A 26,507-nucleotide genomic window follows, 5' to 3' on the forward strand; every position below is an offset into this window, starting at 1 on the left:
GTGGAAGTCAAAAGTCTAGTTTCCTTGCCTGCTATACGGCACTATTAATATCTTATTATTTTAAATTGGCAGGTTGAGTCTTCCTATATGTCCCAGACCCTGCACGCATGCGATGACCATTAGCAACAAAGGGCTGAGCTCGGGGAAGGATAGGTACCTCCCCATGCTTCAGTCTACTCTGAACTCTAAGTGTCCATTAAAAGTGAATGGTGGGGCACATCTATCTAGTCATTTCGTCTCAGCCCCCACCCTCCAACATAAATCTGCTGCATTTATAGTATTTGAGAAGATAACTCAAGCCATCTTGTTGCATTCCTGCCTGTCAGTGTGACTAATGGCTGCTGATATTTCATACGAAGACTTTCTGCATCCAGTCTGGTGGCCTAATCAGAGTCCTGTCTTACACAGACGCTGCTGGCCATCACCGCTCTGCCATAAATCCTCCCACTTTAGACGGACATTGTCTCAATGTGTTTATTACATTCCAGCCTGCTCTGCCACGCGATCCGATACTCCGGTTCCGTTCCTGAATGAGATCTTTTGTTTGCTTTCGTTGTGTGAAGGCATTCCAGTCAAGCTCCAGGACGAGAGACCGAGGTGGCTTCACGGTTAGGACTTAGTTAAACTGGAGCCCCTCGTCAGAAAAACCAGAGGGGAGCACAGCCTTCTCCAACCATCAGTGCTATAATAGACACCAGCGCAGCAAAAATAGTACAGCAGAACACTGCTACTTGATCCCCCGTGCACCTCCGGCATGGACGGAAGTTACTGATACGCTACAGTTCATACAGTACAGTAGAGTTCCGCAAGTGCGCCACGCTCCTGCTATGATGCACCTTCCTGGTCACATGACGCCTCTCATCTCCAGCATGTATCTCTGCCGGGAGAGTCTGTTTGGTAAATTCTTATGATAGGGCTTTGCAATCACCTTGTCCAGTCATGCACAGCAGGAAACGTAGTGTATACAAGAAGTGAACAAGTGCAGTTTAAATTACCCTCATAAAATGAGTGAATGTTAATAGCTCGACCTGAAGGTACACACACTTACACCCCATTCACACAAGCACAGACAAACACGGTGTTTACAGAAAATAGAAAATAAATGTAATTTTCATTGCTTCTGTGGCATGCCTAGTCATACATAGAAAAACCCACATATCTGGACTGTATTTGTGCAGTTGGGCACATAGTGCACTATGCATCTCTGGGTATATATGTGTTTGTGCACACATACATTACAGTGTGTTAAAACTGCAGACAAACAAAATATGTTTAGCTCTCTGGGCCACGTGTTGGCGTTCAGCCCTGTGATCTTTCAGGCCATGTGTTGGGGTCCAGGTCTATGATCCTCCAAGCCATGTGTTGGTGTCCATGCCTATGGTCCTCCAAGCTGTGTATTGGTGTTCAGGCCTATGTGACAGTAAAGATTCCCCCCTTTCCTCCAAGTTTAATTTTAGCCTGTAGCCTGATCGTGTGTTATCTCTCCCTGCGTGCCAGGTCCCAGGTCCTGACAGTGAGAGCTGCATGTTATCTTTGGAAAGTGTTGACAGCACAGAAACATGTGAGCAGGGAGTCGAGTGTCAGAGCTGGAGCTGCTGAGACATCGTCCTGGGGGGACATTTGGGGGAAAAAGAGAGGAGGGGAGCCGGAGAAAGACGTGGAACAAAGAATTAGAAAAAGAAAGGGGAAATGGTAGGAAAATGGGACGGAGAGGAAGAAAAAGATGGAGAGAAGGCTAGGCTGCATGAAAACAGAATTAAGACTTCAAAAGGGGAAAAAGTATAGATAGAAAGAGAAGATTGGACAGGGACAGTGAAAGAGAAGGGCTACTGGTCACTTTTGGTGAGTCCAAGGGCGCTGGAGAGATGCACAGATATTGACATCCTACAGTTCTCGGAATGCTACACACCCCTAACCACTGCCCTGTCACTCTTGGCCTCAGTCTCTGTGGCCCCAGAGGGCAGATGGGGAGCTAAATGGGGCCAGCGGGGCAGCCGTCTGTCTGGAACACAAAGGCCCTCCTCTGTCCCACTAGGGGCTCAGTGGACCCGGAGCTCATCCACTTGGAGCTGGAATTCCTCTTCTTTCATTCTCATTATGCTGGAATATTCCACGGCATTAATTACCCAGTTTTAATGACCCCCTAAGGAGTGGAGTAGAAGTTGGTTGGACAGGACTGTACTGCACTTGAAATGCTCGCACTGGTTGAGTTGGTCATTTCAGATCAGCAGTCTGCAGAAATTGAACCTTTTTCTGTTAATATTCAGGTTTTTACCCTGTTTGGGTGTGTTATGCCCTGTTTTTTTTTCCCAGTCGGTGTTGTTTGTTTAGTAAAAGTCACTTTATATATTAATTTACTGCTGAGGTAGTCCTGCCAGTGTTCTACTGGCATTCTGAAGCACATCTCATCACCTGTCTGTGGCCTTTCAACAGATAGCGATGTTTAATAAAAGCATGAATTGACAATGGCTTAATTCAGAGTGGATCAATAACATTAATCTCCAAACAAACCATGGGGTAAGATAAACATGAATTTGTGTTGAAAAGTTGAACTGTAAAGGTCCTCACCGAAGGTGGTGTAACAGAATCAGCCCCAGGAACACCTCCTGGGTAGATGAGTCATGTCACTGGGAGGGCAAGAGGCAACTGGGCCATAAACCTCAACTGACATCAACCTCTTTGGTTGCCCTTATAGATTTTGTTCTTCGATATTTTCAGAAGTGGTTGCTGGCCATTCCATGCCTGCTCAGTTTATATATAGCCTGTCCAATCTCTTCTCCACCTTTATCGCTGACCTGGAGTGGCAGCTTACTGAGCAACTGGTTTGTGTTTTAGTCAAACTGATTCACATTAGGCTCATTCTGTCTCTCTGATTTTATGAATTTTTATTGTATTCTGTCAAGGGGGGCTCAAACCGGTGGTTTAATCAGAACTTTATTTATCAATACCAATTTGATTTCTGGCTTTTTAGATGTTTGTCCTGACATGTTTTTTTTAACATTTGTTGTGTGATCTGGCATTGTTTTCTTCCGGCTGAGGCTTTATTTTAATGTGCTTTTCAAATTAGTGCTTTCCAAGGAGAAGCCTCAGAATGAGGTGAATAAAGAATAAGTTTTTTTTTTTTTCTGGTTATTCTCAGAGTAGAATCACCATAGGAGAGTAGCTGAAGCCTTGGAGATGGTCAGTAGCAAATTTTTCCAGTTTATAAAATTCTGAAATTTAACAGACACTTCATGTAAAGTGCTTTTCTCAAGGAAACATCAGTGGTGTCCCTTCCGCATACTGAACCAGCCACATTCAGGTTGCAAACCCACGTTCTTCACCAGAGTACCATGTACTGTCAGTTGGGAAAGCAAGCATTTTGTGGCATTCTGCAATATCTGTGTGTTTACGTGTATTGCTGTTTGTAGACTAGTACTGGCTAAGCTGTGTTTTTCCATTTTTGATTGCCTGCCTAGATAAGCTTCTATGTTTATATTTTTGGTTCTGTATATTCATTTGAGGATGATACTATCAATAGCGGTGTATATATAAAAAAACGCATTTTTTTAGTTTTTCCCTTTCTCTCTCAGGCTCTGAAGCTCTTACCGTTTCAACAGCTGATTCCATCAGTGGAACACTGTTAGATAACACAGTCGTGAGTCACGCTGCGTTGCACGGGTAATAGGAGGTTTGCCTGCACCGCTTTAAATTAAGCGATGGCAAAACGGAAGGTAAAAAACAGAGGTAATTCTTTTTAAGGAAAACAGGATGATCTAAAAAAGCATCAGAATTAAGTCCAGTTGTGCCCAAACGTATTCGTGATTGCTCTCTTCCGTATCCAGTGCTTAATGTCCTTGCACAATTTCTCTCTGTTCTAGAATGTTCTGTGGAGCAGCAGGTGTGAGAAGGATAATTTGCAAGACGTGGCTCTGTGCAGTTTTTCAGTGTGTGTGCTCTGCGCTCCGAGAGGAGGGACCCCTGGCACTGTCTGAAAGGAGCGCACCAGGAAGTGCCAGGGAGCACACAGCTGGGCTTGATTTTTACCGTGACCCTTTGCTGAACACTTTGCAGAGTTTGTGTGTTTTATTTTTATGACTGGCTCTCACTTTCACAGCGGTGCCTTCTTCTGTCCCTCCTCTTGCGCGGCTTTTCTGTCTGACGTTCATGTTTGGGCCGACGTGGCCTAGCGGGGTGGAGAAGTCGTAGAAGAACTTGTTTATGTTGGCCCTCCTCGAGTGGCCTTGAAGTGCTGCTCCATGCCCCTGCAAAGTACAAGGAAGCCCTTCCTGCATGTCCCAGGGAAGCAAAGTAGCAACATCTCTCCACTATTATGAGAGACAGATTTGAGCTCTGGGGCCTGGCCCCCCAGGCTCTGTCCCACCCAAGGCTGCACACTTTTCAGGAGACCAGCATGCCAGGAGAGCAGGTTAATGGCTTTAGGAGATACAGGGACGAGACACTTGTGTTCCAGGCAGGGTTCTTTGAGAGTGACAACTGATAAGTGAGCAAAAATATACTAGGACTGGCAGTACTGGACAGGACCATTTTTAGGTAAAATGAGGCTTTGTCAAGTAGACACACATGTGTGGAAGCAGGGATTATGGCCAAACTCTCCCTAGGCCGTCCACTAATCACTAATAATGGAAAAAAGATGACACTATGATTCTGAAGGCACACACACACAGTCCAATCATGGCTCTCCTTTCATTCATAATTTTTCCAGATAATCATGCGTCTGGTGGAATTCAAATGTGCAATCTCTGAAGTGGTGTGAAAAACCCAGCGGTCCAGATGGGGCCGATTTCCTCCTTGCCGACTGCTCCTCCTGTGCTGTCCAAACCCAGGGCAGCCCGCCACCCTGGGTAGCCATCTGATCCTAAACACAGCCCCCTAAAATCTCAGCGCTCCTATGGGCCCCTGCAGGGAAAAGAAAGAAACTGATTTATATTTGATTAATCTATTGGATACCACTTTCAACATGTTGGCACGACTTTTGATTTTGAAAGGCAAACTTGACAAATTTTCGGTCAGCTGGAGTTACAGGCCAGACCCCTGTTTTGCCGGGTGCTCTGAGGGAGGTTCAGATTTTGGGGCATGACTCATTGTATTGACACTGAACATCTAACCCCCTCACCACAAGAGATGCCATTTCTGTAATGGTGCACCCAGGCACAAGCAAAAGAGCAGCTGCTAAAATTACCGGGGTGAGACACTGTCTTGTGACACCCTTGTCTACACCCCGCATGATCTGGCAATCTAGCCCTAATGGGCCCACACCCTGCTCAGCTCCCTGGGCTGTGTCTCGTCATCCTTATCAGGTCCTTTAAAGACATCGTGACAAATTACGCTTCCACACCTTTCTATGTTTCCAACCGCCTCCCATGATATCCCACTAAGGTATGTTCCTAACAGACAGCGTTACGGCCCCCTTCCCCGCAGCTTCCATTTCTGTTTATACCATGCTATACCACGCTTTACCATGCTATACAGCAGAAACTGTGCCATTATTCCACATTAGCAGTTTAGAGCTGCAACACACTGTCTTATGTTCTGATGTCTGTTTGCAGTGGCATCTGATGAACAATAAAATCCCATCTAGCTGCCAGAGTGTGCTGTGGACTGACGTTAACTACAAGTAGCTATGCACCAGGGGCGCGGTGGCACAGCAGGTTACGCCTGTGCCTGCTCTCTGGGGTTCAAGTTCCGCTTGGGGTGCCTTGCGACGGACTGGCGTCCCGTCCTGGGTGTGTCTGCTCCCCCTCCAGCCTTATACCCTGTGTTGCAGGGTTAGGCTCCGGCTTACCATGACCCCGTTTGGGACAAGCGGTTTCAGTCAATGTGTGTGTGTGTGTGGCTGTGCACTACTCTGGAAGTAGTGTGTGGGAGTGCAGCCCTTTCTCCAAATCTCTGAAGCTAGATTACATCCAGTAATCTAGCGCTACCTGTGTGCCCGAGAGCAACACTTTCTCCCCAGAACGCTGACAAAGTCTGACGGTGGCCCCTTTCACTGCTGTTACACCAGTTCTTAGCAGATTCTCAGTGGAAATCCCAGCAGGGCAGGTAGACCGTCGTTTTGCTTAGAAGTCCACACTGTTTCATCATACCTGTCATGTAAAAACAGGCTAATGGGACATTGTTTGTTTGCAGTGTGGACGGTGCACAAGATGGAGACAGACCAGTGAAGGGTAGGGCCCATAGTGCGACACAACCACATGGTTAGCAAGTAGCTAGAGGCAGTCGATGTCACAGAGAGCTAATTTCACCTCCCTGCTCGACTGATGTGGTGTGCGAGCAGCGCACAGTCTCCGCCACAGCCGGATGGCGCGCTCGCTCGCTTTCTTCACGCGAAATGCTGGAAGGTCACCAGGCAATCCGGGCACAGATTTAGATGAGGGCGAAAGAGAACTTTTCCTCCGCTTTTGCCTCTCGGTTTACGACAGTGTCGAGAACTGGTCCAGGATGTAAGGTATATTGAAAACATAACTGCCACACAAGAAGCTGTACAAAGTCGCAGCTTTTAGCTTGTAGCTATAAACAAGTTGATGGATGTTAAGAAAGCCTGATTTGCTGGAACGGTGGAATATTTCGAAAACATGTCTGTTCGTCACAGAAAACTGTGTTGGCCAGCATCGGTCCTGTGGTGGCAGAATTCTTTACTGTCATGTAAAGAATTAATGTAATCATATACGGTAACTAACATGCAATAGAATTTAAATGAACTATTCCAGAGCTCATTTCTAAATTTACCGTGTCTCCATTCCTGAAGTTTTCTGACTTATTTCATAAGATCTTATAACTCACATAGAAAGCATGTTTTCCACTCTAAATAAATGCATGTGCTTGTTTGTCGGTGACGGAGGGCTCCTCCGGGATCTTTTAAACAGACACATCAGGTCGACGATCGCTAAGCTTGGAGGCGCAGCTCATAATTTCAGCTCAACGTTCTTACCCATCTTGTATGTTTATCCAGACATATGCTGAAACTGGAGTTATGCTTTCATGGCAGTGCCTAATGAGAAAACACTGCTAAACTGGACAGACATAATGGATATTTTGGCCTGTATATTTTATTATAGCCCTATGCTTACTGACTAGGATGATCCACAGTACAGGCAGGGCGGTGGCCGTCACATTTATTGCAGTACATGCTTCGCAATAGAAGTTATGAGATTGTTGTCGATAGGAGGGCACACTGTTCTAGGCTCTGTTCTCTGGCATGGTTCGGGTTGGCTTGGTATACCTTTGTTTGGCCTGCGTGCCCAAGAAAACAAGTGGCTCTTTTCTGTGCTGTTGGAGACAGAAAGAGGTCGGAGGTCATAGTCCGAGGGGTCTCAGTGGCTTCTAAAGGAAATATGGTTTGCTTTTACCTCCCTAATGGGCCCAGAGCGTTGAACGCTAAACAAAATTACTCCTGCTCAGTCGAAAGAACCAACAGTTGAAGAGCACAGTTTTGTCTGAATAAGCAGTTTTCCGAGTTCTCTATGGACAGATTTGATCTTTTCGTTCTCATTAAATGCCTGTGCTCTTTCTTCCTCTTTGGAGTCCAGCTGAATGCGAATCAGCAATCTCTCTGAAGCCGCTTCTGTTCCCGCTCCAACATCAGCCTTCGCAAAGCTTAAGCCATAATTGCGTAGTTTCCTCTGGCCCGCTCATACAGCATCCTTCTTTTTAATCATGTAATATTTAAAATAAATAGAAGTTTGTGTTTTCCTGCGTACAAATCCCATGGGCCGACAGGGACGCCGTGACCTTTTCCAGGGACAGTTATAGAACTCAGCTGTGCTCCCTCACAGACACATACACACACACCCACATGCACGCGCACACACTGCTCTGGCAGAGCAAGGCTGCGGTGACCTCTGCCCTCTGGGCACGGATCCCAGCTATGCCGGCGTCTGCAGGCCACCCCGCGCGGCTTGCCCTGGGGAGCTTTCATCCATAGCCAGGTCGCTTTAAATCTCAGAGATCCTGGTTTTGAGAGTACCTGCTTGTGAACAGCTACACATGTCACATGTTCTACAAGGAAGCCAGATAATCTGTAAATAACCTGACCATGTGGATGTCTCCCACGCCAGGAGTGATGCTCTTCCTTTGTGGCCTGTGGGGTGGGCATCATATGTCTAGATGTTGCCGGAAGTGGGAGGCTGAAAGTGCGATCGATTAGCGTAGTCCTAAGAGAGCTGCCCATGCACTGGTTCTCACGCAGTGCAGTGCCTCTCGTCTCCGGCTCGCAATGATGGAGCGCACCCTCTCTGCCGCATCCCGATTAGGACGGGGATGACTCAGCCCTTTCCGAGCTCTCACTTGTGCCTTGTTGCTAGCTAACGCTGTCGTGTGCATTTTAAGTTATTCATGGAAGTTGATTGCTTGATGAATTATGCAGGAGTTCTGTAATGGAATCTTTATTGATTGTATTTACTCCTGTGGTACTGTAACCCTACTGTGTATCTTGTCATTATATTCCGCTGGCTTCCTCACGGACTGGTGTGGTTGACCTCTTTGTTCTCTGCTTGTGTCCAACTTTCCCATTTTAGAACTTCAAACTCCTATATGTTTGGATTTTATGCTGTGACTCAACCACCTGGAGGGGAGAGACTGGATGGGATGTGGGGCAGGATAGGGTAGGGAGAATAGAGATGGGTCAAAAACTTCAAAGAAGGCTATCTTTGTTAATCGCTTGTTATGTTTTGTTGCCCAAACTGGCATTATTTTAAGGTACAAGTGAGAATAGTATTTGCCAGATTTATAGCTATGAATAACCATTCTAAAATGACTCAGGGTAAACTGGGCAGAAAGTCTGTGTGCTGATGTCTATCAAGGCATGTGCTTTGAAGAGAGTCACTCGTGAAAGCTGACCTTGATTTCACGCAACATTAGAGTGATAAACCTGGGCTGTTTCCCCACATCACTGCTCTACGTAACAGAGACCACTGGGTCTATTTTTCTGTGTTCATTTATTTTGCCAAAGAGATTTTCCACTGCTAATTATTTCTCCGTTCGAGGATCTTAAATGCAGAACAGTTTCATTACATAAAAATAAAAGCACTGAATTGTTGTTGTCAATGGACACTGTTTTGGTGCACTGCCTCTCTTTTGTTCTGATCATCCTCACATCATCCATCATCCATGTTATCATCTGTTGACCACTCTTGTCCTCACCTGCGGTACTTCAGTGAACAAATTAAAATTCCTAATTAGACTTCCATCCTTTCTCAAAGTCCCGTAACAGAAAACCAGAGTGTTTCCTTTACTCCCACTGATACGTAGCGCCCACCTTGGAGAGACAGAGCCAGGAGGTTTACCTCTCATGTGCACTGGAGGAACGGGGAATATAAGGATTAGTTCCGCTAGTTAAACTGGGTGATGATTTACTGGCTCTGTGGTTGCATGGAGATCAGGGTTGGCTCAGAACCAATGTTTTAGAGGCCTCACTGTTTTCTCGGAAGCTCTGCATTAGAGTAGTTTCACATCTATAGGTAGGTCTCCAGAACATAAGACTTCAGGTCACAGATGGTCAAAGAAGAACATGTGCAACTAGTCCTCTGAATGCAGTGCGCAGATGTCTAACCTTGAACCTGTGAGGTTAACAGCCCAGGAAGGACCGTGCTGGAGTAGCCTAAAGCAAGTATTTTATCTGAATGACTGGGTGAAAATGGCCATGTGCAAAAATGACTAAGTTGTTTTTCTAAAAAATGTTCTCTAAGCAATTAAAGAATAGTTCTGATGTTAAAAGGACACATAAAATCACAAAGAAGTGAGACGGAGATCTGCTAACATCTGCAGGTGTACTCACACACGTTAGCCCACAATACACACACCTGCCCACCATCCACTCACCTTTATAAGGCCATCAGGCATACACATAACAAACCATGAGACACGCTCCAACAAATAGTACTCCAGCTCTGCAGGTGCCCATGTGATCAGTGTGATCATTGACTCGACCTCCTGCCGAGACCCCACTGAGAGGCCTGAGGAGGTCTGTCCACAGGTTATTGGAGGACAATGTGCAGAATCAACATGACAGCTATAGAGTGCCAGTTCCTGCTGAGCGCCCCGGCCTTTAATGGGTGAGCTATTGGTTAACCCCGTGAGCCAACTCTGTGAGTTTCCATGGATAGTGAACACATGTGGGATTGTGTTTGTCAGTTGTTTCTCATGCAGTGGCATCAGGAAGTTGAGTTCTGTGGTATTAGATTCATTATTTCCCTAGAGGGGATAATCTATAGTATGATTCTCAAAATATGTCCCATTCAGATGGAAATGTGACGTAAGACCTTCTGACCTTAGCAACAAGGACACTATCGTTTGGTCATTTTCACTCTATAGTCTCATTTAAAGATGGCGTTTTTCTGTTTTTTTTTCCCGTTGACTTTATATGATTTGACAGTTCAGGCCACTAACTGCCTGTACCACTGTACCAGCTCACAGATTGCTGCTCTGCACTGGCCCGACAATCCAAATCCAAGTTGTAGGGAGCCCTCTGATTCCCAGAATAACTCCCTCACTTTAAAGTTGTAGTTTCTACTGCCTAAAACAGCACCAGCATTATTAGAAATACTCGTTCAGGTTCTGCATCTTTGGTCGTGTAGATCGTTTGCAGCACTTCTTGTCCAAGCAGCTGTCTGGATGCTCGTCAGGGGATGAGTCACTGGAGAATTACAGGCCTCCACAGACAGTCCCGGAGTGTGCTTTAGGGAAGCAGGAATCCCACATTCCCCCCGGTCATCAAATATACCATTTCACACACCTAGCTGAACCCAGACGGAGTAACTCTGCTGTTTGTCGCATCACCCTCAGTTTTTCCAGACGGTTCCTCAGACTAAATAGAACATGCTTGTCTTTGGTTGTGTGTTCCTGTCCGTGGGGCAATGCGAGTGTGAAAAGTCAACCCTTGTTCTGCTTTCGGATGAAAACGTGTAAAGAATGCTCAAACTCCCCGGTGTCGGCTTCACTGAAGCCAGTGCAGTTTTTTTTTTTCTTTCGCTCGTTCATTTGTACAATCACTTTGAGAAATAAATCTGCCGCATCTGTGTTCCTAACACCAGAGGCCACCAGTAGCTCAGTCCTGTGGTAGCGGAGATTGGAACAGCCCGGGAAGCAGACCACACTGGAGCCTGACAAAGTGGCTCTGGAATGCATAGGGCCCAGATCATTTCAGGCCATTGGCAGAGGAGGTGAGGTCAGATGAGGGGATGAGGAAGGAACTGGGGTCAGATTGTTTTTTTTTGTCTTTTTCTTTCACAGGCCCAGAGGGACTCAAGGTAAGGGGAAAGTATGGATTGGGTATAGATTTTGGTGGAGTGCAAAGAGAGAAGGGACAAGTGAGGTTCTTTGACCCGCAGACAAAATCCACCCTCAGGTGTTTTTAGCTCTTAAATTGCACAGTAGGCAATAGAACTGTTGAACACCAGCCATGAAACAATTCAATATGCTGTAATTTATTAGAAAATTAAAAGTTTAAATTCATAAGGTTTAGATTAATATGCTGTATATTAACACTTCCTCATGCATGATGATGCAGTATTTTGAAACTGAAATAATAGCTTAGTTCCATTACACACGTTTAAAACATGACGTGAAATGTAAAAATCTGGAACCCAAAGGAGTTTCATTTAGATGTCATGTGTGTAAACTCTTATATAGGAAACGGAGAAAAACACAGAAGGGCAGTATGACAGAGAAACTTTGTCACTATGGAAAGAAATGCTTTGGACTCTTTGATATAAGTTTTATGTCATATTCCCACTTTCTGGATGTGATTTTAAGCGGTGTGCTATGGATTCCTCCTCGCTTACACACAGTGTTCCACTCTTTCACTCAGGTGGAACCTGCGGTTCTGGGGAAGAGGAGGTTAGGTGTGTTTTTACCCCAGGCGGCTGTGGGCTAGGGGTTGCGGGCTGTGGGCTGAACCAACCTCCCACACCCCGGTCCCAGTGACAGGCTTGTCACTCGCCACCACACGTTCCGGCCAGGCACAGAAATGATTAAAGGAGTGTCAGTATCATTTGTAATTAGCCCCTTAGTCTTGCCAAACCCTTCATTCAGCTTGTTAGATTAGGGGTCGCAGGTCAGAATGATTTGTTTGTCCTGCTTCCTCTTTGGGGGTCGTTTGTAATTCATCCCATCATGGGACTTGCCTTTGTCCTCGTTCCTGGTTTTCAGATGGCTGGCAGCTGAATTACACACAGTGCTTCCTCTATGGCATAAATCCCCCATAAATGAAATGTGCTCCTAACTCCAAATCACTGATTTAACCCAAATATTGTACACCAAGCAAGAAAATATCTTTGAGGGACAGCTGGCAGAATTCACGTGGTATGCGACCTGTGATTATGTCTGCGTACAGTCAGTCGTTACATCGGAAAATGAAAGAAGTGAAATTTCGCCGAGCTATGTCTGTTCAACGAACCTGCCCAGATTAATAATGTATTTCTCTTCATCTGTCCTCTCTTATACAGCCCCTTTGTTTTCTCTACTCGCCTGTGTTTTCCCAAACCAAATCAAATAAACCCAGGAGGAGTCAGCAAATACTCTGTCTCGTCCTTCATAGAGCATGGGGGGCGGGAGGGGGTCACAGAGAGGAGGATGACTCTTCTTCAACATCCATCCATTCTCATGTCACCACCTCAGTATTAATAATACCGTCACTCTGCAAACATGGGTTCCTCACGCTCCTCAGCTGCTGTGGGGGGTAGGGGGTAAGGGGGCAGACATTCAGAGGGGACGCATCGTATTTTTCTGAGAAGGAACAGCTAGCGGTCTCATTGGTGGCACATCTCTGAGTTCCATGCGGGATCTGGACAGAGGCTCAGCCTACCTGTCCATGGCCATCCATCATGGAGGCCTGGATGTCATGTGGAGTAAGGAATAAGGAGTTAGGTCCTTTCAGCAGAGAATCCCTAGCCTTGCGTTCACATGCATGTGCTCCTGGAAACATGCTTTCCCAGCTCACGGGGAAATGCTTTAGCCAAAGTACTGTCACTCTTCTCCACTCCCCCATGTCCCTGTTCAGCATGCATCCTCTCACCCAGGTCCAGAAGAACCCACATGACCCTGCAGAACTGCTAGCACTCCTGAACTTCAGCAGATCAGATCAGCTGCTTTGGAGAATCCACTTCCACTCCTCTTTTACACGCAACACTGCTGTTTGGAAATGGTCCATTGTGTGATTTTGCAGCAGCGCCCATCGTGACCTAGAGCCCTTATCAACAGCTCTGGTGTGACTCTGACATGAGACTGCATTTGAGAAGGCCATCTTGATATGGCACTTATAGCTATATTAAAAAACAAAATGTCATCAGCTTCATGTTGATAGAATTGACAACTTGGCCTTTTGAAGCTTTAATTAGGAGTGACACAGCTGGTAGTGTAGTGGTTTGTGCTACTGCCTTTGGACCCCAAGGTTGTAGGTTTGATCCCTACCTTTGACTGTAGTGCCCTTGAGCAAGGTACTTGCTCCTGTAGAATAACCCAGCTGTACAAATGAGTAAATAATTGTTGGTAGACTAACACTATAAGCGACTTTGGAGGAAAGTGCCAGCTAAATAAGTGTGAATCTGGTATTTTCAGTTTGTCTCTATCTCCTTAGCAAAGGGTAATTCAAGTGGCAAGCATTTTGCACTTTTTGCATCTGGTTATTATTATTTTGTTGCTTAGCCAACACTTATCCAAAATGTCCTTATACCTGTATTTAGTACTGATATTAATTTCCAATTACATCCCTGCAGCAGTGACCCTTTTGAATTTGTGATATTTTTCTGGAGAAATTCAAGTTACCTACCCTGCTCCATGGTTTTACAGCAGAACCCTTTTTCAACCTTCAGACGGCAGATTGTCTGTCAGTCACTCACAACCAATAACTGCACACTCACGTTCGGTCTCACATTCACACACTGTGGGCAATTTCAAGTCATCATCTCACCTGAAACACACCTTTGCATTATTTGAGAAAGCCAGGGCAACTGGAAGAAACGCACGCAATCACGGGAGAACGTTCAGACTCCATACAGACCAGATGTCTGTATGAATATTTGTACTCTATCAGCCCACACTCATAGTATTTATATTTTGATTGTACATGTCCCCTTTCAGGGGGGCTTTCAGTGCTTGTTAAGATTGACAATCCTGAAGGTGATTTTCTGGAGTGCTTAGATATGCAGAGTGTGGCAGTTGTAGTGGGCATCTGATTCATTTCTGTGGTCTGAGGTCAGAGTTGTCAACCTCAGGTCTCACATCTTCACCTTCTTAGGAGTCTTACAGGGCAGCACAGTGAGAAGTGCAATGTGGGGTCCTCAAGCAATAGTCTGAAGCTTGGCAGTGCCAGCCTTGCTCTTTTCACCACTTCACTTGGCTTTGACTGCAGTTTTCATGGATGGCGCTGATGGCTGGTGACAAAGTGACTTGTGCTCTAGTGTCCCACAGCTCCTCTGCAGTGGGTTCGTGACCCTGAACGTCTGGCCCTGAGTAGCATTTCTTCGAAAATGAAGGGTGATATATCTCATTCTTGTATGCCTGTTCCGTTGTGGTATTTCTCACTCTTGACTGTAGAACACCTTCCTTTTTGTTACATTAAGCCACAAGTCACATATAGTCTTTTTTATCCATGTTACAACATTAGGAAAATATGATTCAGCAAAGGAGCTATAAACTCAGGAAAATGTGGAGGTTTTGCAGTCTGAGTGAATCCACTGCGAAAAAGGTGTCTCGGTGCTTTATTGATATAGTGTAGTAAATGAAATATGGGGCCTTCCCTCACAAAGGCAGACGTGAGGATATGGATCGTGGATGACCATGGGGAGTCTCCTGGCCTTGTGCTCACCTCCTCTTTGCACAGGAGGCTTCTCGTGTCTGCTGCCCATAGGCCTCCATGTTGGGGTCGTCCCTCTTGAGCGAAGGCAATCGCCAGCACCTCTAGTCCAAAGGGGGAGACCAGACTGTTCGCAGGGGGCTCCAACCCATTCTAGCACAGGAAAAACAAGTCAATCTCTTAAGGAAAGGGCTCAAATCTCCTTTCTGAATCCAGACCCATTAAAAAAATTATTCTTTTAAATCGTCAGGCCGACTTCGTGGATCTTGGAAAATGGGCAGTCACTGCGCAGTTTGGAAGCCACTCGGGTTTTTACAGGTGTCCTGAGTGAAACGTATCTGTCAGTGGCTGCCGGCTCCACATCTGTTTTCCAACACAAGTTCCAGTGGGGAGAGACTCTTCAGCAGAGAGAGGCTCCGCTGGCTTCTTTTGGGCCTTCTCTTTACGTGACTTTTTGTTGGAGATAACAGCGTAATAAATTTCTCATTGTGTTCCATCCAACTGAGGGCAATGGTCATGGATTGGTCCATTGTCACCTTTTAGAGCCGTAAACTGATTTTAACTGCATTTTTTCCAGTTTTAAAATGCTCATCCCATCCAGCCTTTGGGTCCTGCGGCTTAACAAGATGGTCGCAAGAACCAAGCAGGGTTTTGGCCACATGGGCCTTGGTATGCAAATTCCAGACATCACTTGAACGCTGTACCATGCTGGTCTGCAGCACTGAACAGACCACTCTCGGCATTTCGTGTGGGATCTGGTGAACTTCCCAGGCAAAGTCATTCTTGGTTTGTCCACACTTTTCCACCACAGCGTCCTAACGACTGACCTTGTGTTTATGTGTCTGTTCACATATTGGGCGCATGCTGTCCAAATCAGCTCACATAGTTTCTCGAGTAAGTAATGTCGATTTTAGTTGCGCATTAGGACAGGTTGAGTCATTTATCACAGCATGGTGCATAGTGAGTCCAGCCAGTTCACCTTTTTGTATCCCTTCACAATGGCCTCCTCGCTGTTAGCCAATGTCAGAAAGGGATGGTTGGGTGGATGGATACTGGGCAGTGGGCAGAGCCTCACGCTTTAGGAGACCGAATCCCTGGAGGAGCAGGTACTGACAGAAGGTCTTTCTGTGTTGCTCCAACCATTGGAAATTAGCAGATGCGAACATTAACCTTCTACTCAGATCATGTAGCATGTCAAGCCAAGCTTCCTAGTCCTGGTCCCAGGGGAACTCTGGTATGATCATGCTCTCTCTCTCTCTCTCTCTCTCTCTCTCTCTCTCTCTCTCTCTCTGTATGGTAAGTGAGAGTACTGATCAGGAAGCTGAGTAGACTAGAAGCTACCTGACGGTGGAATTAGTTTACAGGAACCCTTCTTTCGCATGTGGTCTACAATGCTGATACAACTGCTTTGGCATGGACTGTGTGGGAGTGGGTATTTGGTGTTAAATGGAACGGGGTAATGCTTAGACCCTCCACCTGTTGCCTGATAGAGTCACATTGCAGTGCATGATAAGAATATCTGCTTCATAATCAATAATTCACTGTCTCTTAGGAGCATTTTCTTCCTCTGAAACGAAGTAGACTCTTTCAGTCTTCATTATTACCATTTACACATTAAAGCAGAGACACGTATGGAAATATACAAACATTTCAACAGTGAGAGTGTAAATCGGTAAGTCGATTGTCCTCCTTGTTTTCAGGGGTTTTTGACCATTATATCATAGGACACATTTGGTTTGACAGGAACCGTTCAGGTGGAATATTCCAGCGTATTGCTACACTAGCCGAAGGAGCTCAAGCTGGGTAACATGATCGTCCCATGGGACCCCAGGGGAGGTCATATTTCTCTGAGTTGCTGATGATCAGAGAGACAGCTGTCCACAGGAGGGGCAAAATGGCCACAGGTAGTGAGTCCAGGATGGGAGAGGCAAAAAAATCCCTACAAGTCATGTACTGGTTTAAGGCCCTGGGGTTGCAAGCAAAAAGTTGTGGGTTCAAATCCCAGATGATGAATGGATGTTTCATAGGTGAGCTGTATATTTAAGACAAAATATAATTTCATAAAATGCTGGAAATATATATTTTATAAATATGCTGAAATTATGTGAGCTATAATATTGGTGGGGTAAAGAAAAAAAGCACTACAAAACTGGATTTTGTACAACTGGAGAAGGCTTGGAAGTGTATCTGAGGAATGGACCAAGGGAAGAAATTTAATTACAACTGCATTGTGGAGCTGGCGTCTAACACAGCACTATACACAGGGTTGAGCAGAGTTTCTCCAAGTATGAAAATATTTAAAGAAGCTTTTTTTTAAGGAAAACCAGTACCAGTACCACTTCATTTTTGCTTACATTCTACATATTCATAGACCTAAAACATGTCAAGTATATTTCAGAAGTTACAGTTAAGGCTAATTGCTTATATGGAGCACTTGTGTAGAATAACTTGTGTCCATGGTTATGCTGTAATTTAGGCTGTAGTTTGTATATGTGTGGGGTCATTCCAGCAAACAGCTGACTTTTACTGTATTAGATGACTGCAGAAAAGGGTCTATCTACACAGAGAGCAGGATTATGGGTGACTTGCGAAGTGTATTGTGGCCATGGTGGGCGTAAACCTAATGACTCATCGTAGAACAGCCAAGAAGGGTTATAAAAGAAACAAGTGAGCAGACAAAGGCCAGCACAGCGGTTCTGCCTTTGCCAACACCAGGCATTGCACGGCAAGGGCCACGCCAGCGATCACGGCAGCTATTTTAAAACCACGTCCTCCCAAGGGACACTGGCTGACATGGCCTTCTAGGTCAACCGCATTCACCTCCGAGAGAATCCATGACCCTCTCTCCCATTGCTCCAGGCAAGCCCTCCTATCTAAACTGAGCCTGCGATGCCCAAGGGAGATGGTCCAGGCAGCCGTCAGTAAACAGCGTGGTCTCCCAGGGTAATATCTGCTGCACTGTACCAGTTCCTGCCTGCAGGGGGTTACAGCTGAGCGGATGATTTTTCGACAAACCCAGTGCTCCCAGTACACGCCCACACACACACTCAGCAGTGCAGTCAAAAGGATGTACGCAATCCAACTATTGCCTTCACATGCACGGTACAGAAGATGCGTGCACACGTGCTGCAGAAGTTACACGTACCTGCATAATGCGGTGCTGTGATACATCTCTGTGCGCCAACGCAGAGCAGCCGGACTCAACTCAGAGAGAGCTCAGCTAATATATGGAGTGACCTCTTCGGCAAAACAAAGGTTTTTCCCAGTCTTTGGCCATGTCTCTCTCACGTCCTTAGAGGAGGTTGCTTTGCTTTATGGGTTTGAAAAACCATGAGTTCTGACAGTTCTGATTAGCGGGTGGGTTGTAGAGTTTAGCCTTGTGCTGGATCCCTGCTAATCCGGAGAACCTGCGACTCATCTGTGACAATGTGTTGATGTATTTAAAGAGCCTGATGGACTGCAGTCTTTATGATGTATGAGCTGATACTAGATCTCTTTTTTATGTCTCTGGAAAATAAGAGGGACTGTGCTTGAGCTGGAAGTTCACCATGTATGTGGAATGAGAGCTAGCGTGTGCATTTTCAGATAAATTATTGTTCAACACACGCACCCATACCATACAGACAGGGACGTCTGCTTATTATGCATCTGCTTTTGAGAAACTTGCAGCATTTCAATTGAAACGGAGAGTTGTCTGGTTCCGCTTAAAACTCGCTATCATTCATCGGATCTAAATTAATCAGAAAAGCTCACCTGCGATGCCTCCAAGTCAACATCTCATCTGTCAGCGTTTAGCCCTTCAAAGTTATAATGCCTTTCCTGGCATTTCGAGCTCTGTAGGATAGTGACCTCCCAGTGCTGGGGTCGCAAAGACAACTTGTGCAGGTTGTAACATAGGCAGGCCAATGGAGAAAGGTCTGGATTTCTCATTCTTGTTGAGAGATGCCTTCAGCTCATTTGCATTGCCATCACCCACGCCAGTGGGGTAATTGAACACTGTCTACAGCAATGCCCTCCTGGTGCACCCATCGCCCAGCAGAAGACTGCTCACTCCTATCAATAAGAGGCCTCCTTCTATATGCCGGGCTGTCTGACGGGAACTCGTAGCGGAAGTTGCGCATTCCTCAGGCCACACCGATAATCCCTGGGGATGGCTGCCTGCACCCCGGGGGGTAACATGGCAACTTTTTCAGCTCTGCATATCTCGAATTGCTCACTGTGTCCATTGAATTAAGGGCCGTGAAGGTGACAGGTCAGTGAAAGCCCAAAATTTACTCATGCCTGGCACACACTAGTACAAAACAGTGACCTCTCATGGCTGCAAAGTAAGTGTATAAAATTGCATGGGAATAGTCAGTTGAAACTTTGAGGTGCAAATTTCAAAAGCAGCTGTATTTTACCACAAGGGATAATGCAGCAGCAGAGTAAATTACTGCCCTTTATTAATATCTGTGTATTAAAGTTAATATTTTTTTAATACTGCCAACATGTGACCTTGACCAAGATCATTAGATTGAAGGCGCCTTTGTGTGTGTGTGTGTGTTTCTGTTTTTTTAACCCATAACCACTGGACCTCCTTATTCCAACTAGAACCCGCTGCTAAATTATAATTTCTTGTCAAATGAGTGGTGTTTTTTTTTTCCTTCTTATTTATTTATTTATTTTTACAAGTTGTGCATTTAGTTTTCTTCTTTCATGGCTTCAGTTTTGGAGCCGAATGTCTGTTTTTTACGAGTGTATTTTTTTTTCCCGGAGGTTGTGGTCGTTCTGCCTCTTGTTTTCCTTTGTGTTTTGCTTGTCTCTTCAGTCTGGATGGTGTTCTGTCCGTTTATATTGCCATCTCCCAGTTTTGATGTCGGAGCATTGTCAGTCTCAGATGACCGGACAAGGCCAAACGAGGCCAATGAAGCTTTTGTAATGTTTGTTTTTCCTTCAAAAGGGACCTTTCACAAATGAGCGAGTGAGCTGTTGTCATCCGGAGTGGGATGATAATCATGCATTTCGGACGGGAAAAGGACCCAGTTTTCCCAATAATGCCGCTGTAATTTCGCTGTGGTGCAGTGAGAATGCTGTGTGTGAGAGGCGCTGGTATTGGCCTGTCGCAGCTCCAAGGAATCCACGTCTCGCTGCCCACATCACTGGCACACGGCGCTCTGGCCCCGTTCTGCCGTCTGCGATCGGCCCACCGGCGGTCATGCCTGGGGTAGCTGGGGTTTCCAATCAAAGCGTGTGGGGTGATGGGCGCCAGTGAACTCACCCCATTAGGTAACCGAAGGGTTGGGCTTCCGCGCCCGTACGCAAGCAGCTTTGCCGTAGATTCCATCGGCGGAGTTAACGGAAGAGGCCACAGCAGATGACAAACAGCCTGACCCTGACCCAGACTGCAGAGGTGGATCTCTCGTAAGGCCCTGTTTATAATGCTTCACAACTGTGACCATTACTGACAAACGCCCGACGAGCCGTCCCTGCAGCGTCGCTTGCTGTGTTTCCCCGCCCCCTAGAGGAGATGGGGAGTGAAACAGGTCCACTGGGCTGTAAAGCGTACTCTCCTGTGTGGGGCAGTCAGCGATGGAGAAAGCGCACAGTATGGATTAGTGTACAGTCAAAGTATAGTCACTCTCCCTCTTTTCTTACAGAGAAACTCTACAACTCCAGTGGACGAGAGCTAAGGAGAGCCCTGTTCTCCCTTAAGCAGATTTTCCAGGTGAGCCTCTCTTCTCTTTTTTCTTTCTCTTTTTTTTTTTTTTTTTTTTTTGCTGCTACTAGAACAGAAATGTAGTTGCATGAGCACATGCGTAGACATAAACACAAGGACACACACACACTCCAGTTTGAAGGACTGTTCTAGCTGGAAGGACACACAGTCCACCCTGGAAAGTTGTCTGTTTCCAGACACGGACAGGTCCCAAGCAAAGGAGCCCAGGCTACTGGTTCAAAGAGCAGTTTGGTAAGATGCTCTCTAGGACCAGGAAGTGACAGACGAGTAGGAGGCAGTCTCTTTATTAGTCTGAGGTCTGGATGTTTATGTCTCTGTGTACTCTGTGTGCATTCGCACAAATATTTGTATAAAATAGAAAGAGAATCCACAATAAATACTGCGATCTCCTACCAAACCCCCAGTTTGCCAGGTGTCAGGACCATACACAGCAGACACAACCGTGCAACAGACGCAACCCTCCCCAGGGCTCATCAGCAGAACACCACGGTTCCCCGATGACTGGAAACACTACGATGTGTGTGCACCCCTCACTCGGGTCACACTGTTCCTGCTGCTGTTCGCACTGGGGGGAGGGGGCAAACGCTTAGAGGTTTCACTGCCATTTGTGCCCCTTTTCCCCATCTGACTAGACATTAGATCATCTGTTTTTGACTTTTCCATTTTAACTTCCTCCACCTGCAATCCATCACCGGTAATGATCTCACTGGCAGCAGACTGAGATTTTTAACCTTCAGTTCTGGTAGTGTTTATCTGCACTGGTCACCTTGCCATCCTCTAGACAAGCCATCCCACCTGGTGGAAGCCCCCCCATTATAATGACCACAGGTTACGGTCCTCCACTTTGTCTTCAGATTCACCTATGGTCAGATCTGACTACACAATTATTTATTGCTTTCTTTAGTCATTTTTATATCTGCCTGGATTGCAGTTTTATAGTTTACTGATTTGTCCATTCAGAATTCATTCAAAGTATGCCCCTGACATAATGGTAAAAGAAGAAAGCCCTTCCTGGAAGCCGAACCAGTCACCCACTGGCTGCAAGTCCAACTCCACAAGCAGTGCGACACATGACACCTCAACACGTTCCCAGCTGTGATGTTAGCGCTTCTGCATGGCTCATGCAGGTCCGCTCAAATCAGTGATAGCGTGCAGTAGATGAGGCTACACTGCGAGGAAAGGGTGAGGTCAAAGGGCACATCATACGTCTGAGCTTGAGAAAAGAGCAAGCTGCTCAGCCGTAGTGAGACCCTGGAGGGGTCTGGCTTCACCTGCCAGCCGGCCCATTGTCTCGAGGGAGCGGACCTTTCTATACCGTCCTTTTCAATCATATCCTTCCCAGACAGATTATGTGACACTTGACACTGTCCCTGCCCTTCCACAGGCCATGTATAGAAGACAGGGCGTTGTACTCAGAACTTAAGGTGTGGAGAATTACATACAAAGTTTTTTAGCATATACCATGCAAAGTGGTGAATGCATCGCAAAGTGCTGCTAGTAGCCGACGTAACACACAAAAACCTTTTCCCAGACAGAGCTGCACTCTTCCTGTCCACATATTTGTAGCAGGATGGCCTGAAAGTCGTTTACTTTTGGGCTTTTTCAAAATAAAATTTTTAAGCTTTTAATAAAATGTATGATAGTTACACACTCCAGCTTCCACCATTATCTTTTTCAGATTTCCTACATATGTTTTCTTTTTGTCCTACTTTTATTTCCATTTCCTGTTCTACTCTGCACAGATTTCTTCTGGTCTTATTTTAAATGTAAATGAAACCATGTCGCAGCCGGGTGGGTCCATGCACATGTATGTGTGTATATGATTATGTGTTACTACGGTAGGCTGCCACATGTCCATCTCCATCCTTTCTTTCAGGATGATAAAGACCTGGTCCATGAATTTGTTGTTGCCGAGGGGCTGACGTGTCTGATAAAAGTGGGAGCGGAGGCAGACCAGAACTACCAGAACTACATCTTGAGAGGTACCCTCCCTGCCTCTCAGCTTGACTGACAGCCCTTTGCTTCCAGGGTTTCATTGTGCCCCACAATGAAGCATGATTGACGCACCTTTTGATGTCATTGATATCGCCTTGTCTTTCTTTCCATGTGTTTAACGCGATAGCCAACTCTTTGTGTGGACACATCCGCACCACCAGCATGCTCTCCATTCATGGGCTGAATGTGTTGTCTCGATTCAAGACCTGGGGGGTCACCTCCAGTATCGATGGAGCCCGTTCTTTTCCCATACTGGATGGAGGGAACAGTAATTTTTCACCAACAATCACCAGACATCACACACACAAACACACACGCTGAATCCGAAGATTTTGATTTTTGTTTGGCTCACGTCAGAATATGTTATGGTATATGGAGCTCGTTGTCTGCTGCTCTGGGGGAAGAAGAATGTGATGAGGCTTTATGAAGTATGTGATCATCAGAGCATTTAATATCCCATTGTTGCATCTGTAACGTTTTACAGTCCACTGCAGGGACCATATGGTCCTGCACCAATAAGTGTTGTAACACAATGTAAATAACTACACCACCAGTTCTTCTCAATACCTCTCTCTCCCTCCATGTCTCTGTTAGTCTTCCAATCCTCGTTTTCAAGCTGCTACTCTTGGAGTTTATGGTGAGCATCTTAGCTCAAAAATACCTTGTTCCATTTTGTAGGCACGATCCTGGCCACTTCAGAGGTTCTTAGATATACTGCCATGTCGATTTGATTTATTATCATATGGTTAGGTTTGCCATTTATATTGTAGAACTGCATTTTTCAGTCATGCTTTGTCTAATCGTTGTCTGTTTTCATGATTCCATCAACTTCAGAATTTCAGGGTTTTGCTTCATTACGCTGTATTTTTTTTAAGATTCCAAATGTTTGGGAAATACTTTTTTTTTAATGTGGCCTCCTATATACAGACTATTGTAATAAAAAAAAGATTCATTATTCAGTGACAGGGACTCATAGACACTGGACACCAGAGTCACAAGTCAGGATTTCTAAATTCAAGCCCTGCTTGATGTGCCTTCCGGCAGACTGGCGTCTCGTCCTGGGTGTGTCCCCTCCCCCTTCGGCCTTGCACCCTGTGTTGCCGGGTAAGGCTCTGGCTCACCATGACCCTGCTCGGGACAAGCGGTTGTTGATAATGACAAGGACCAGAGATGACTCTACAGTCAAAGGCAGGACTCCTGAGTCAGATAGGACCGTTGACTTAGATGAAGGACTCGCCAACAAGCTGCTGTCTGGTACAGGTCCAGAGAAGAGTGAGATCAACACTGTGGGACCTGGAACAGCTCAGAGGACAGAAGTGGGAAAGCTGTGAAAGGGAGGATTTTTCCTTTAGACAGTGAATTATGGTACCATCTTCTTAATTATGAATTTATTTTTCCATCTCTTTTTTAGCCTTCTCCGATGGAATGTGCAGCTCCACTCTTATTTCTGTTTGTTTGTTTGGTTTTAGCTTCCGTTTAGCCATTCATTCATGAAGTCTAGAGCAGCTGCGGACCTGGCAGTGTGGTTTGGAGAAACCCGCACTGCAGCAAGGAACACACTGCCCCGGCATGTTAGAACGTGCTCCACATGTTCCTTACCTACACACTATGTTCTGCATCCTGACACACACATGAAGACCAGCGCTCATGCTCAGAAAGACCTGTCAAGGTCAGATGGTGTGGGGTTGAGTCTCTGGGGTTGATCAGGCTGTCGCGGCTGTGGTCCAACCGTGAGAGGGATTGAGTTACGGTCACCCCCCCCCAGCCGTGGGGAAGCACACAGAGATCCCCAAGACTCCGGCCATGCAGGGGCAGCCAAGTTAAACGCTGGACGTATAAATCATTGTTTTATTATTTAGCCTCGCTTGCCCCCCAGTGTTCACATCCACAGCCCTCTGCACACTCTTGGCCAAACAAAGTGTGGGAATCACTCAACAGAGCTTGGGGTCCAACTGTGGAGCAGAGAATGTCTGAAAGATTGGTGTTAGTCCGTCTGCCCCTCATCCCCCTCATCTTGACCTCTGAGGTCAGAAATGGCCTCCAAGAGCACAGAATGAGCTGATGCCTCACGCTGATGCCACTGTGAACGCATTGCATAAGATAACTCCAATAACCCGGACCGGTGTAAGCATGCGCATTGTCGATAGGGAGAGCGGCATCCACTGCTGGGGCCCGACCACACGCAGCATGAGAGATTAGGCTGGCATTCATTGCATAGGCCCTTGACATAAATTACATTAAACAGAGACAGTCACAGAAACAAGCCCTCCTTTTCAGCGTGACGTTTTAAACAATATTTAGGTTATAACAAGTATTTTTCTTAACAGTGGAATGGCACCCTTTTTCCCAAAGATTAGAAATGTTTTAAGTGATGTCTTATGGGAACTTGGACAGCAGAATTTTTGGCCGACTGTGGTATAGGCAGTATTTCTAAACGGTGTGTGGCTGGGTGACATGAGAATTGCTAAGATGAACTCGGCTGTCTGGCTGGGGAGGTGGTCCTCGATGAGCAGATTGGGTGCAATGCTAACATCACAGTGTTGAATGCCAAGGCTAGAGGGATCTTTCAGCACCGAATTGTCTTGGCTGCCTTGCAGTGGTACCTTTTGGCCCCAGCTGGCGAAGCAGCTTCTGTTGCCGCTCGGAGCCGGTGGAACGTTGCGGCCGGAGGCCAGGAAGTGGGCCTCAGAGCTAACAGGCGCCCCGCAGCCTGCTTCTCCCTCCACCCCTCACAAACCGCGTGTCGTCATCCGACAGCCATGAACGTGAGAGCCGAGTGAAAGTTCAGGAATTTATAGGGGAATGTTTGGGGCCGAATGAAAGAAAGGTGGGTTTTCCACGGTCAAAGACTCCTAGGGTGGGATCGTTTCCTTACCAGCTGGGATATTTTCTCATGAAGCCTTGCCGGCTTCTGGAACACGCTATAGCACTGTCACTATGGCACTGTAAACCACAGAATCCCAAACAGAAAACACATCCTTGTAGCATACATTCTTCATCCTACAGCACCATGCCAAGATAAACAGGACCATGTATTTAAAAATCCTGTTGTGGTCAGCAGTCATCAATGCATACATAAATCCATACAAATATATATTAAGACTGACTTGTGAATCCAAACAGTAAGTACCAAGCAATACAGAATATGCATGAAAGGCTTTGAGCAGTGCTGAAATTGTACGTTGTAAATACCGAGTTCCTGAAGTGTACAGCCAGCTCTGACATGTGCTCCAAACTCAGCTTCTGCCACAAGAAGGATTCAGTTCAATTCAATTCAATTCAATTCACTTCAATTTATTTTCATAGAGCACACAGTGACACAGAGCGCCGAACAAAGGGATAAGACAAATAAACAAATAAGATAGTTTAAATAAAAAGGATCCCCATCGGCTCCCCGTTTCGCCCACAAGAGTCAGCCGACTGGGCAACTTGATGCTCCCTCTACTCCTCACAACCCCTGGTGCCATCACTGGTTCCCCAGTACAAGTTTTCACTGCTGCAGTCCATCACCATGCCTTTACAAGTTCAGCCAGGTCAGGTTCATATTTCCAAAGGCTTGCCCCCTTTGGCAGTTGTTTGGGGAAGCACACAATGTGCACGGTCGCCAACCTGATCTGTGTTTGCGTTCCAAAGATATGAAAACAAATTCCAGATTGTTAATGGCCGTTTTGTATAAATACATTGTCCATGCTTCAGCTATTATCAGGTTATTGAGTCCCATTAGACGTCATCAATGATATGTCTTTGCCAGAGGGTATTAAGACTCGTGCCTTGAAAGGGTCGTGATGTAGACCATACCCTGGTTCTTAGTCAGTGTTCCTATTAAAGACATAGCCTTGATCTTCAGCCTCTAACACAGAGATCCATTTTCCTTACACGATCCTACATTGGCGCTGAACTGAGATTTCTCTGCTTTTTAGAGAGCACGGTCGCTCTGTTTCAAGGCATTTTGCATTTTGCATTGCACTGGGTTATCGCGCATTACCGCATGTGAGCGGTGCCTTA

General features: G+C 46.0%; 1 protein-coding gene across 4 annotated transcripts in view; it reads left to right on the forward strand.

The window, feature by feature from the left end:
* The window catches only part of fhod3a (formin homology 2 domain containing 3a), a 98,606-nt gene that overhangs the window by 27,101 nt on the left and 44,998 nt on the right, over positions 1-26,507 (forward strand). For all 4 annotated transcript variants that reach the window (XM_029248231.1, XM_029248232.1, XM_018750449.2 and 1 more), the window contains 2 exons: positions 20,428-20,495; positions 22,384-22,489. In XM_029248231.1, the coding sequence (XP_029104064.1) occupies positions 20,428-20,495; positions 22,384-22,489 (174 nt within the window). The remainder of the gene's footprint in view (positions 1-20,427; positions 20,496-22,383; positions 22,490-26,507) is intronic.

The sequence above is a fragment of the Scleropages formosus genome, chromosome 23 (assembly GCF_900964775.1).
Source record: "Scleropages formosus chromosome 23, fSclFor1.1, whole genome shotgun sequence".
Lineage (NCBI taxonomy): Eukaryota > Metazoa > Chordata > Actinopteri > Osteoglossiformes > Osteoglossidae > Scleropages > Scleropages formosus.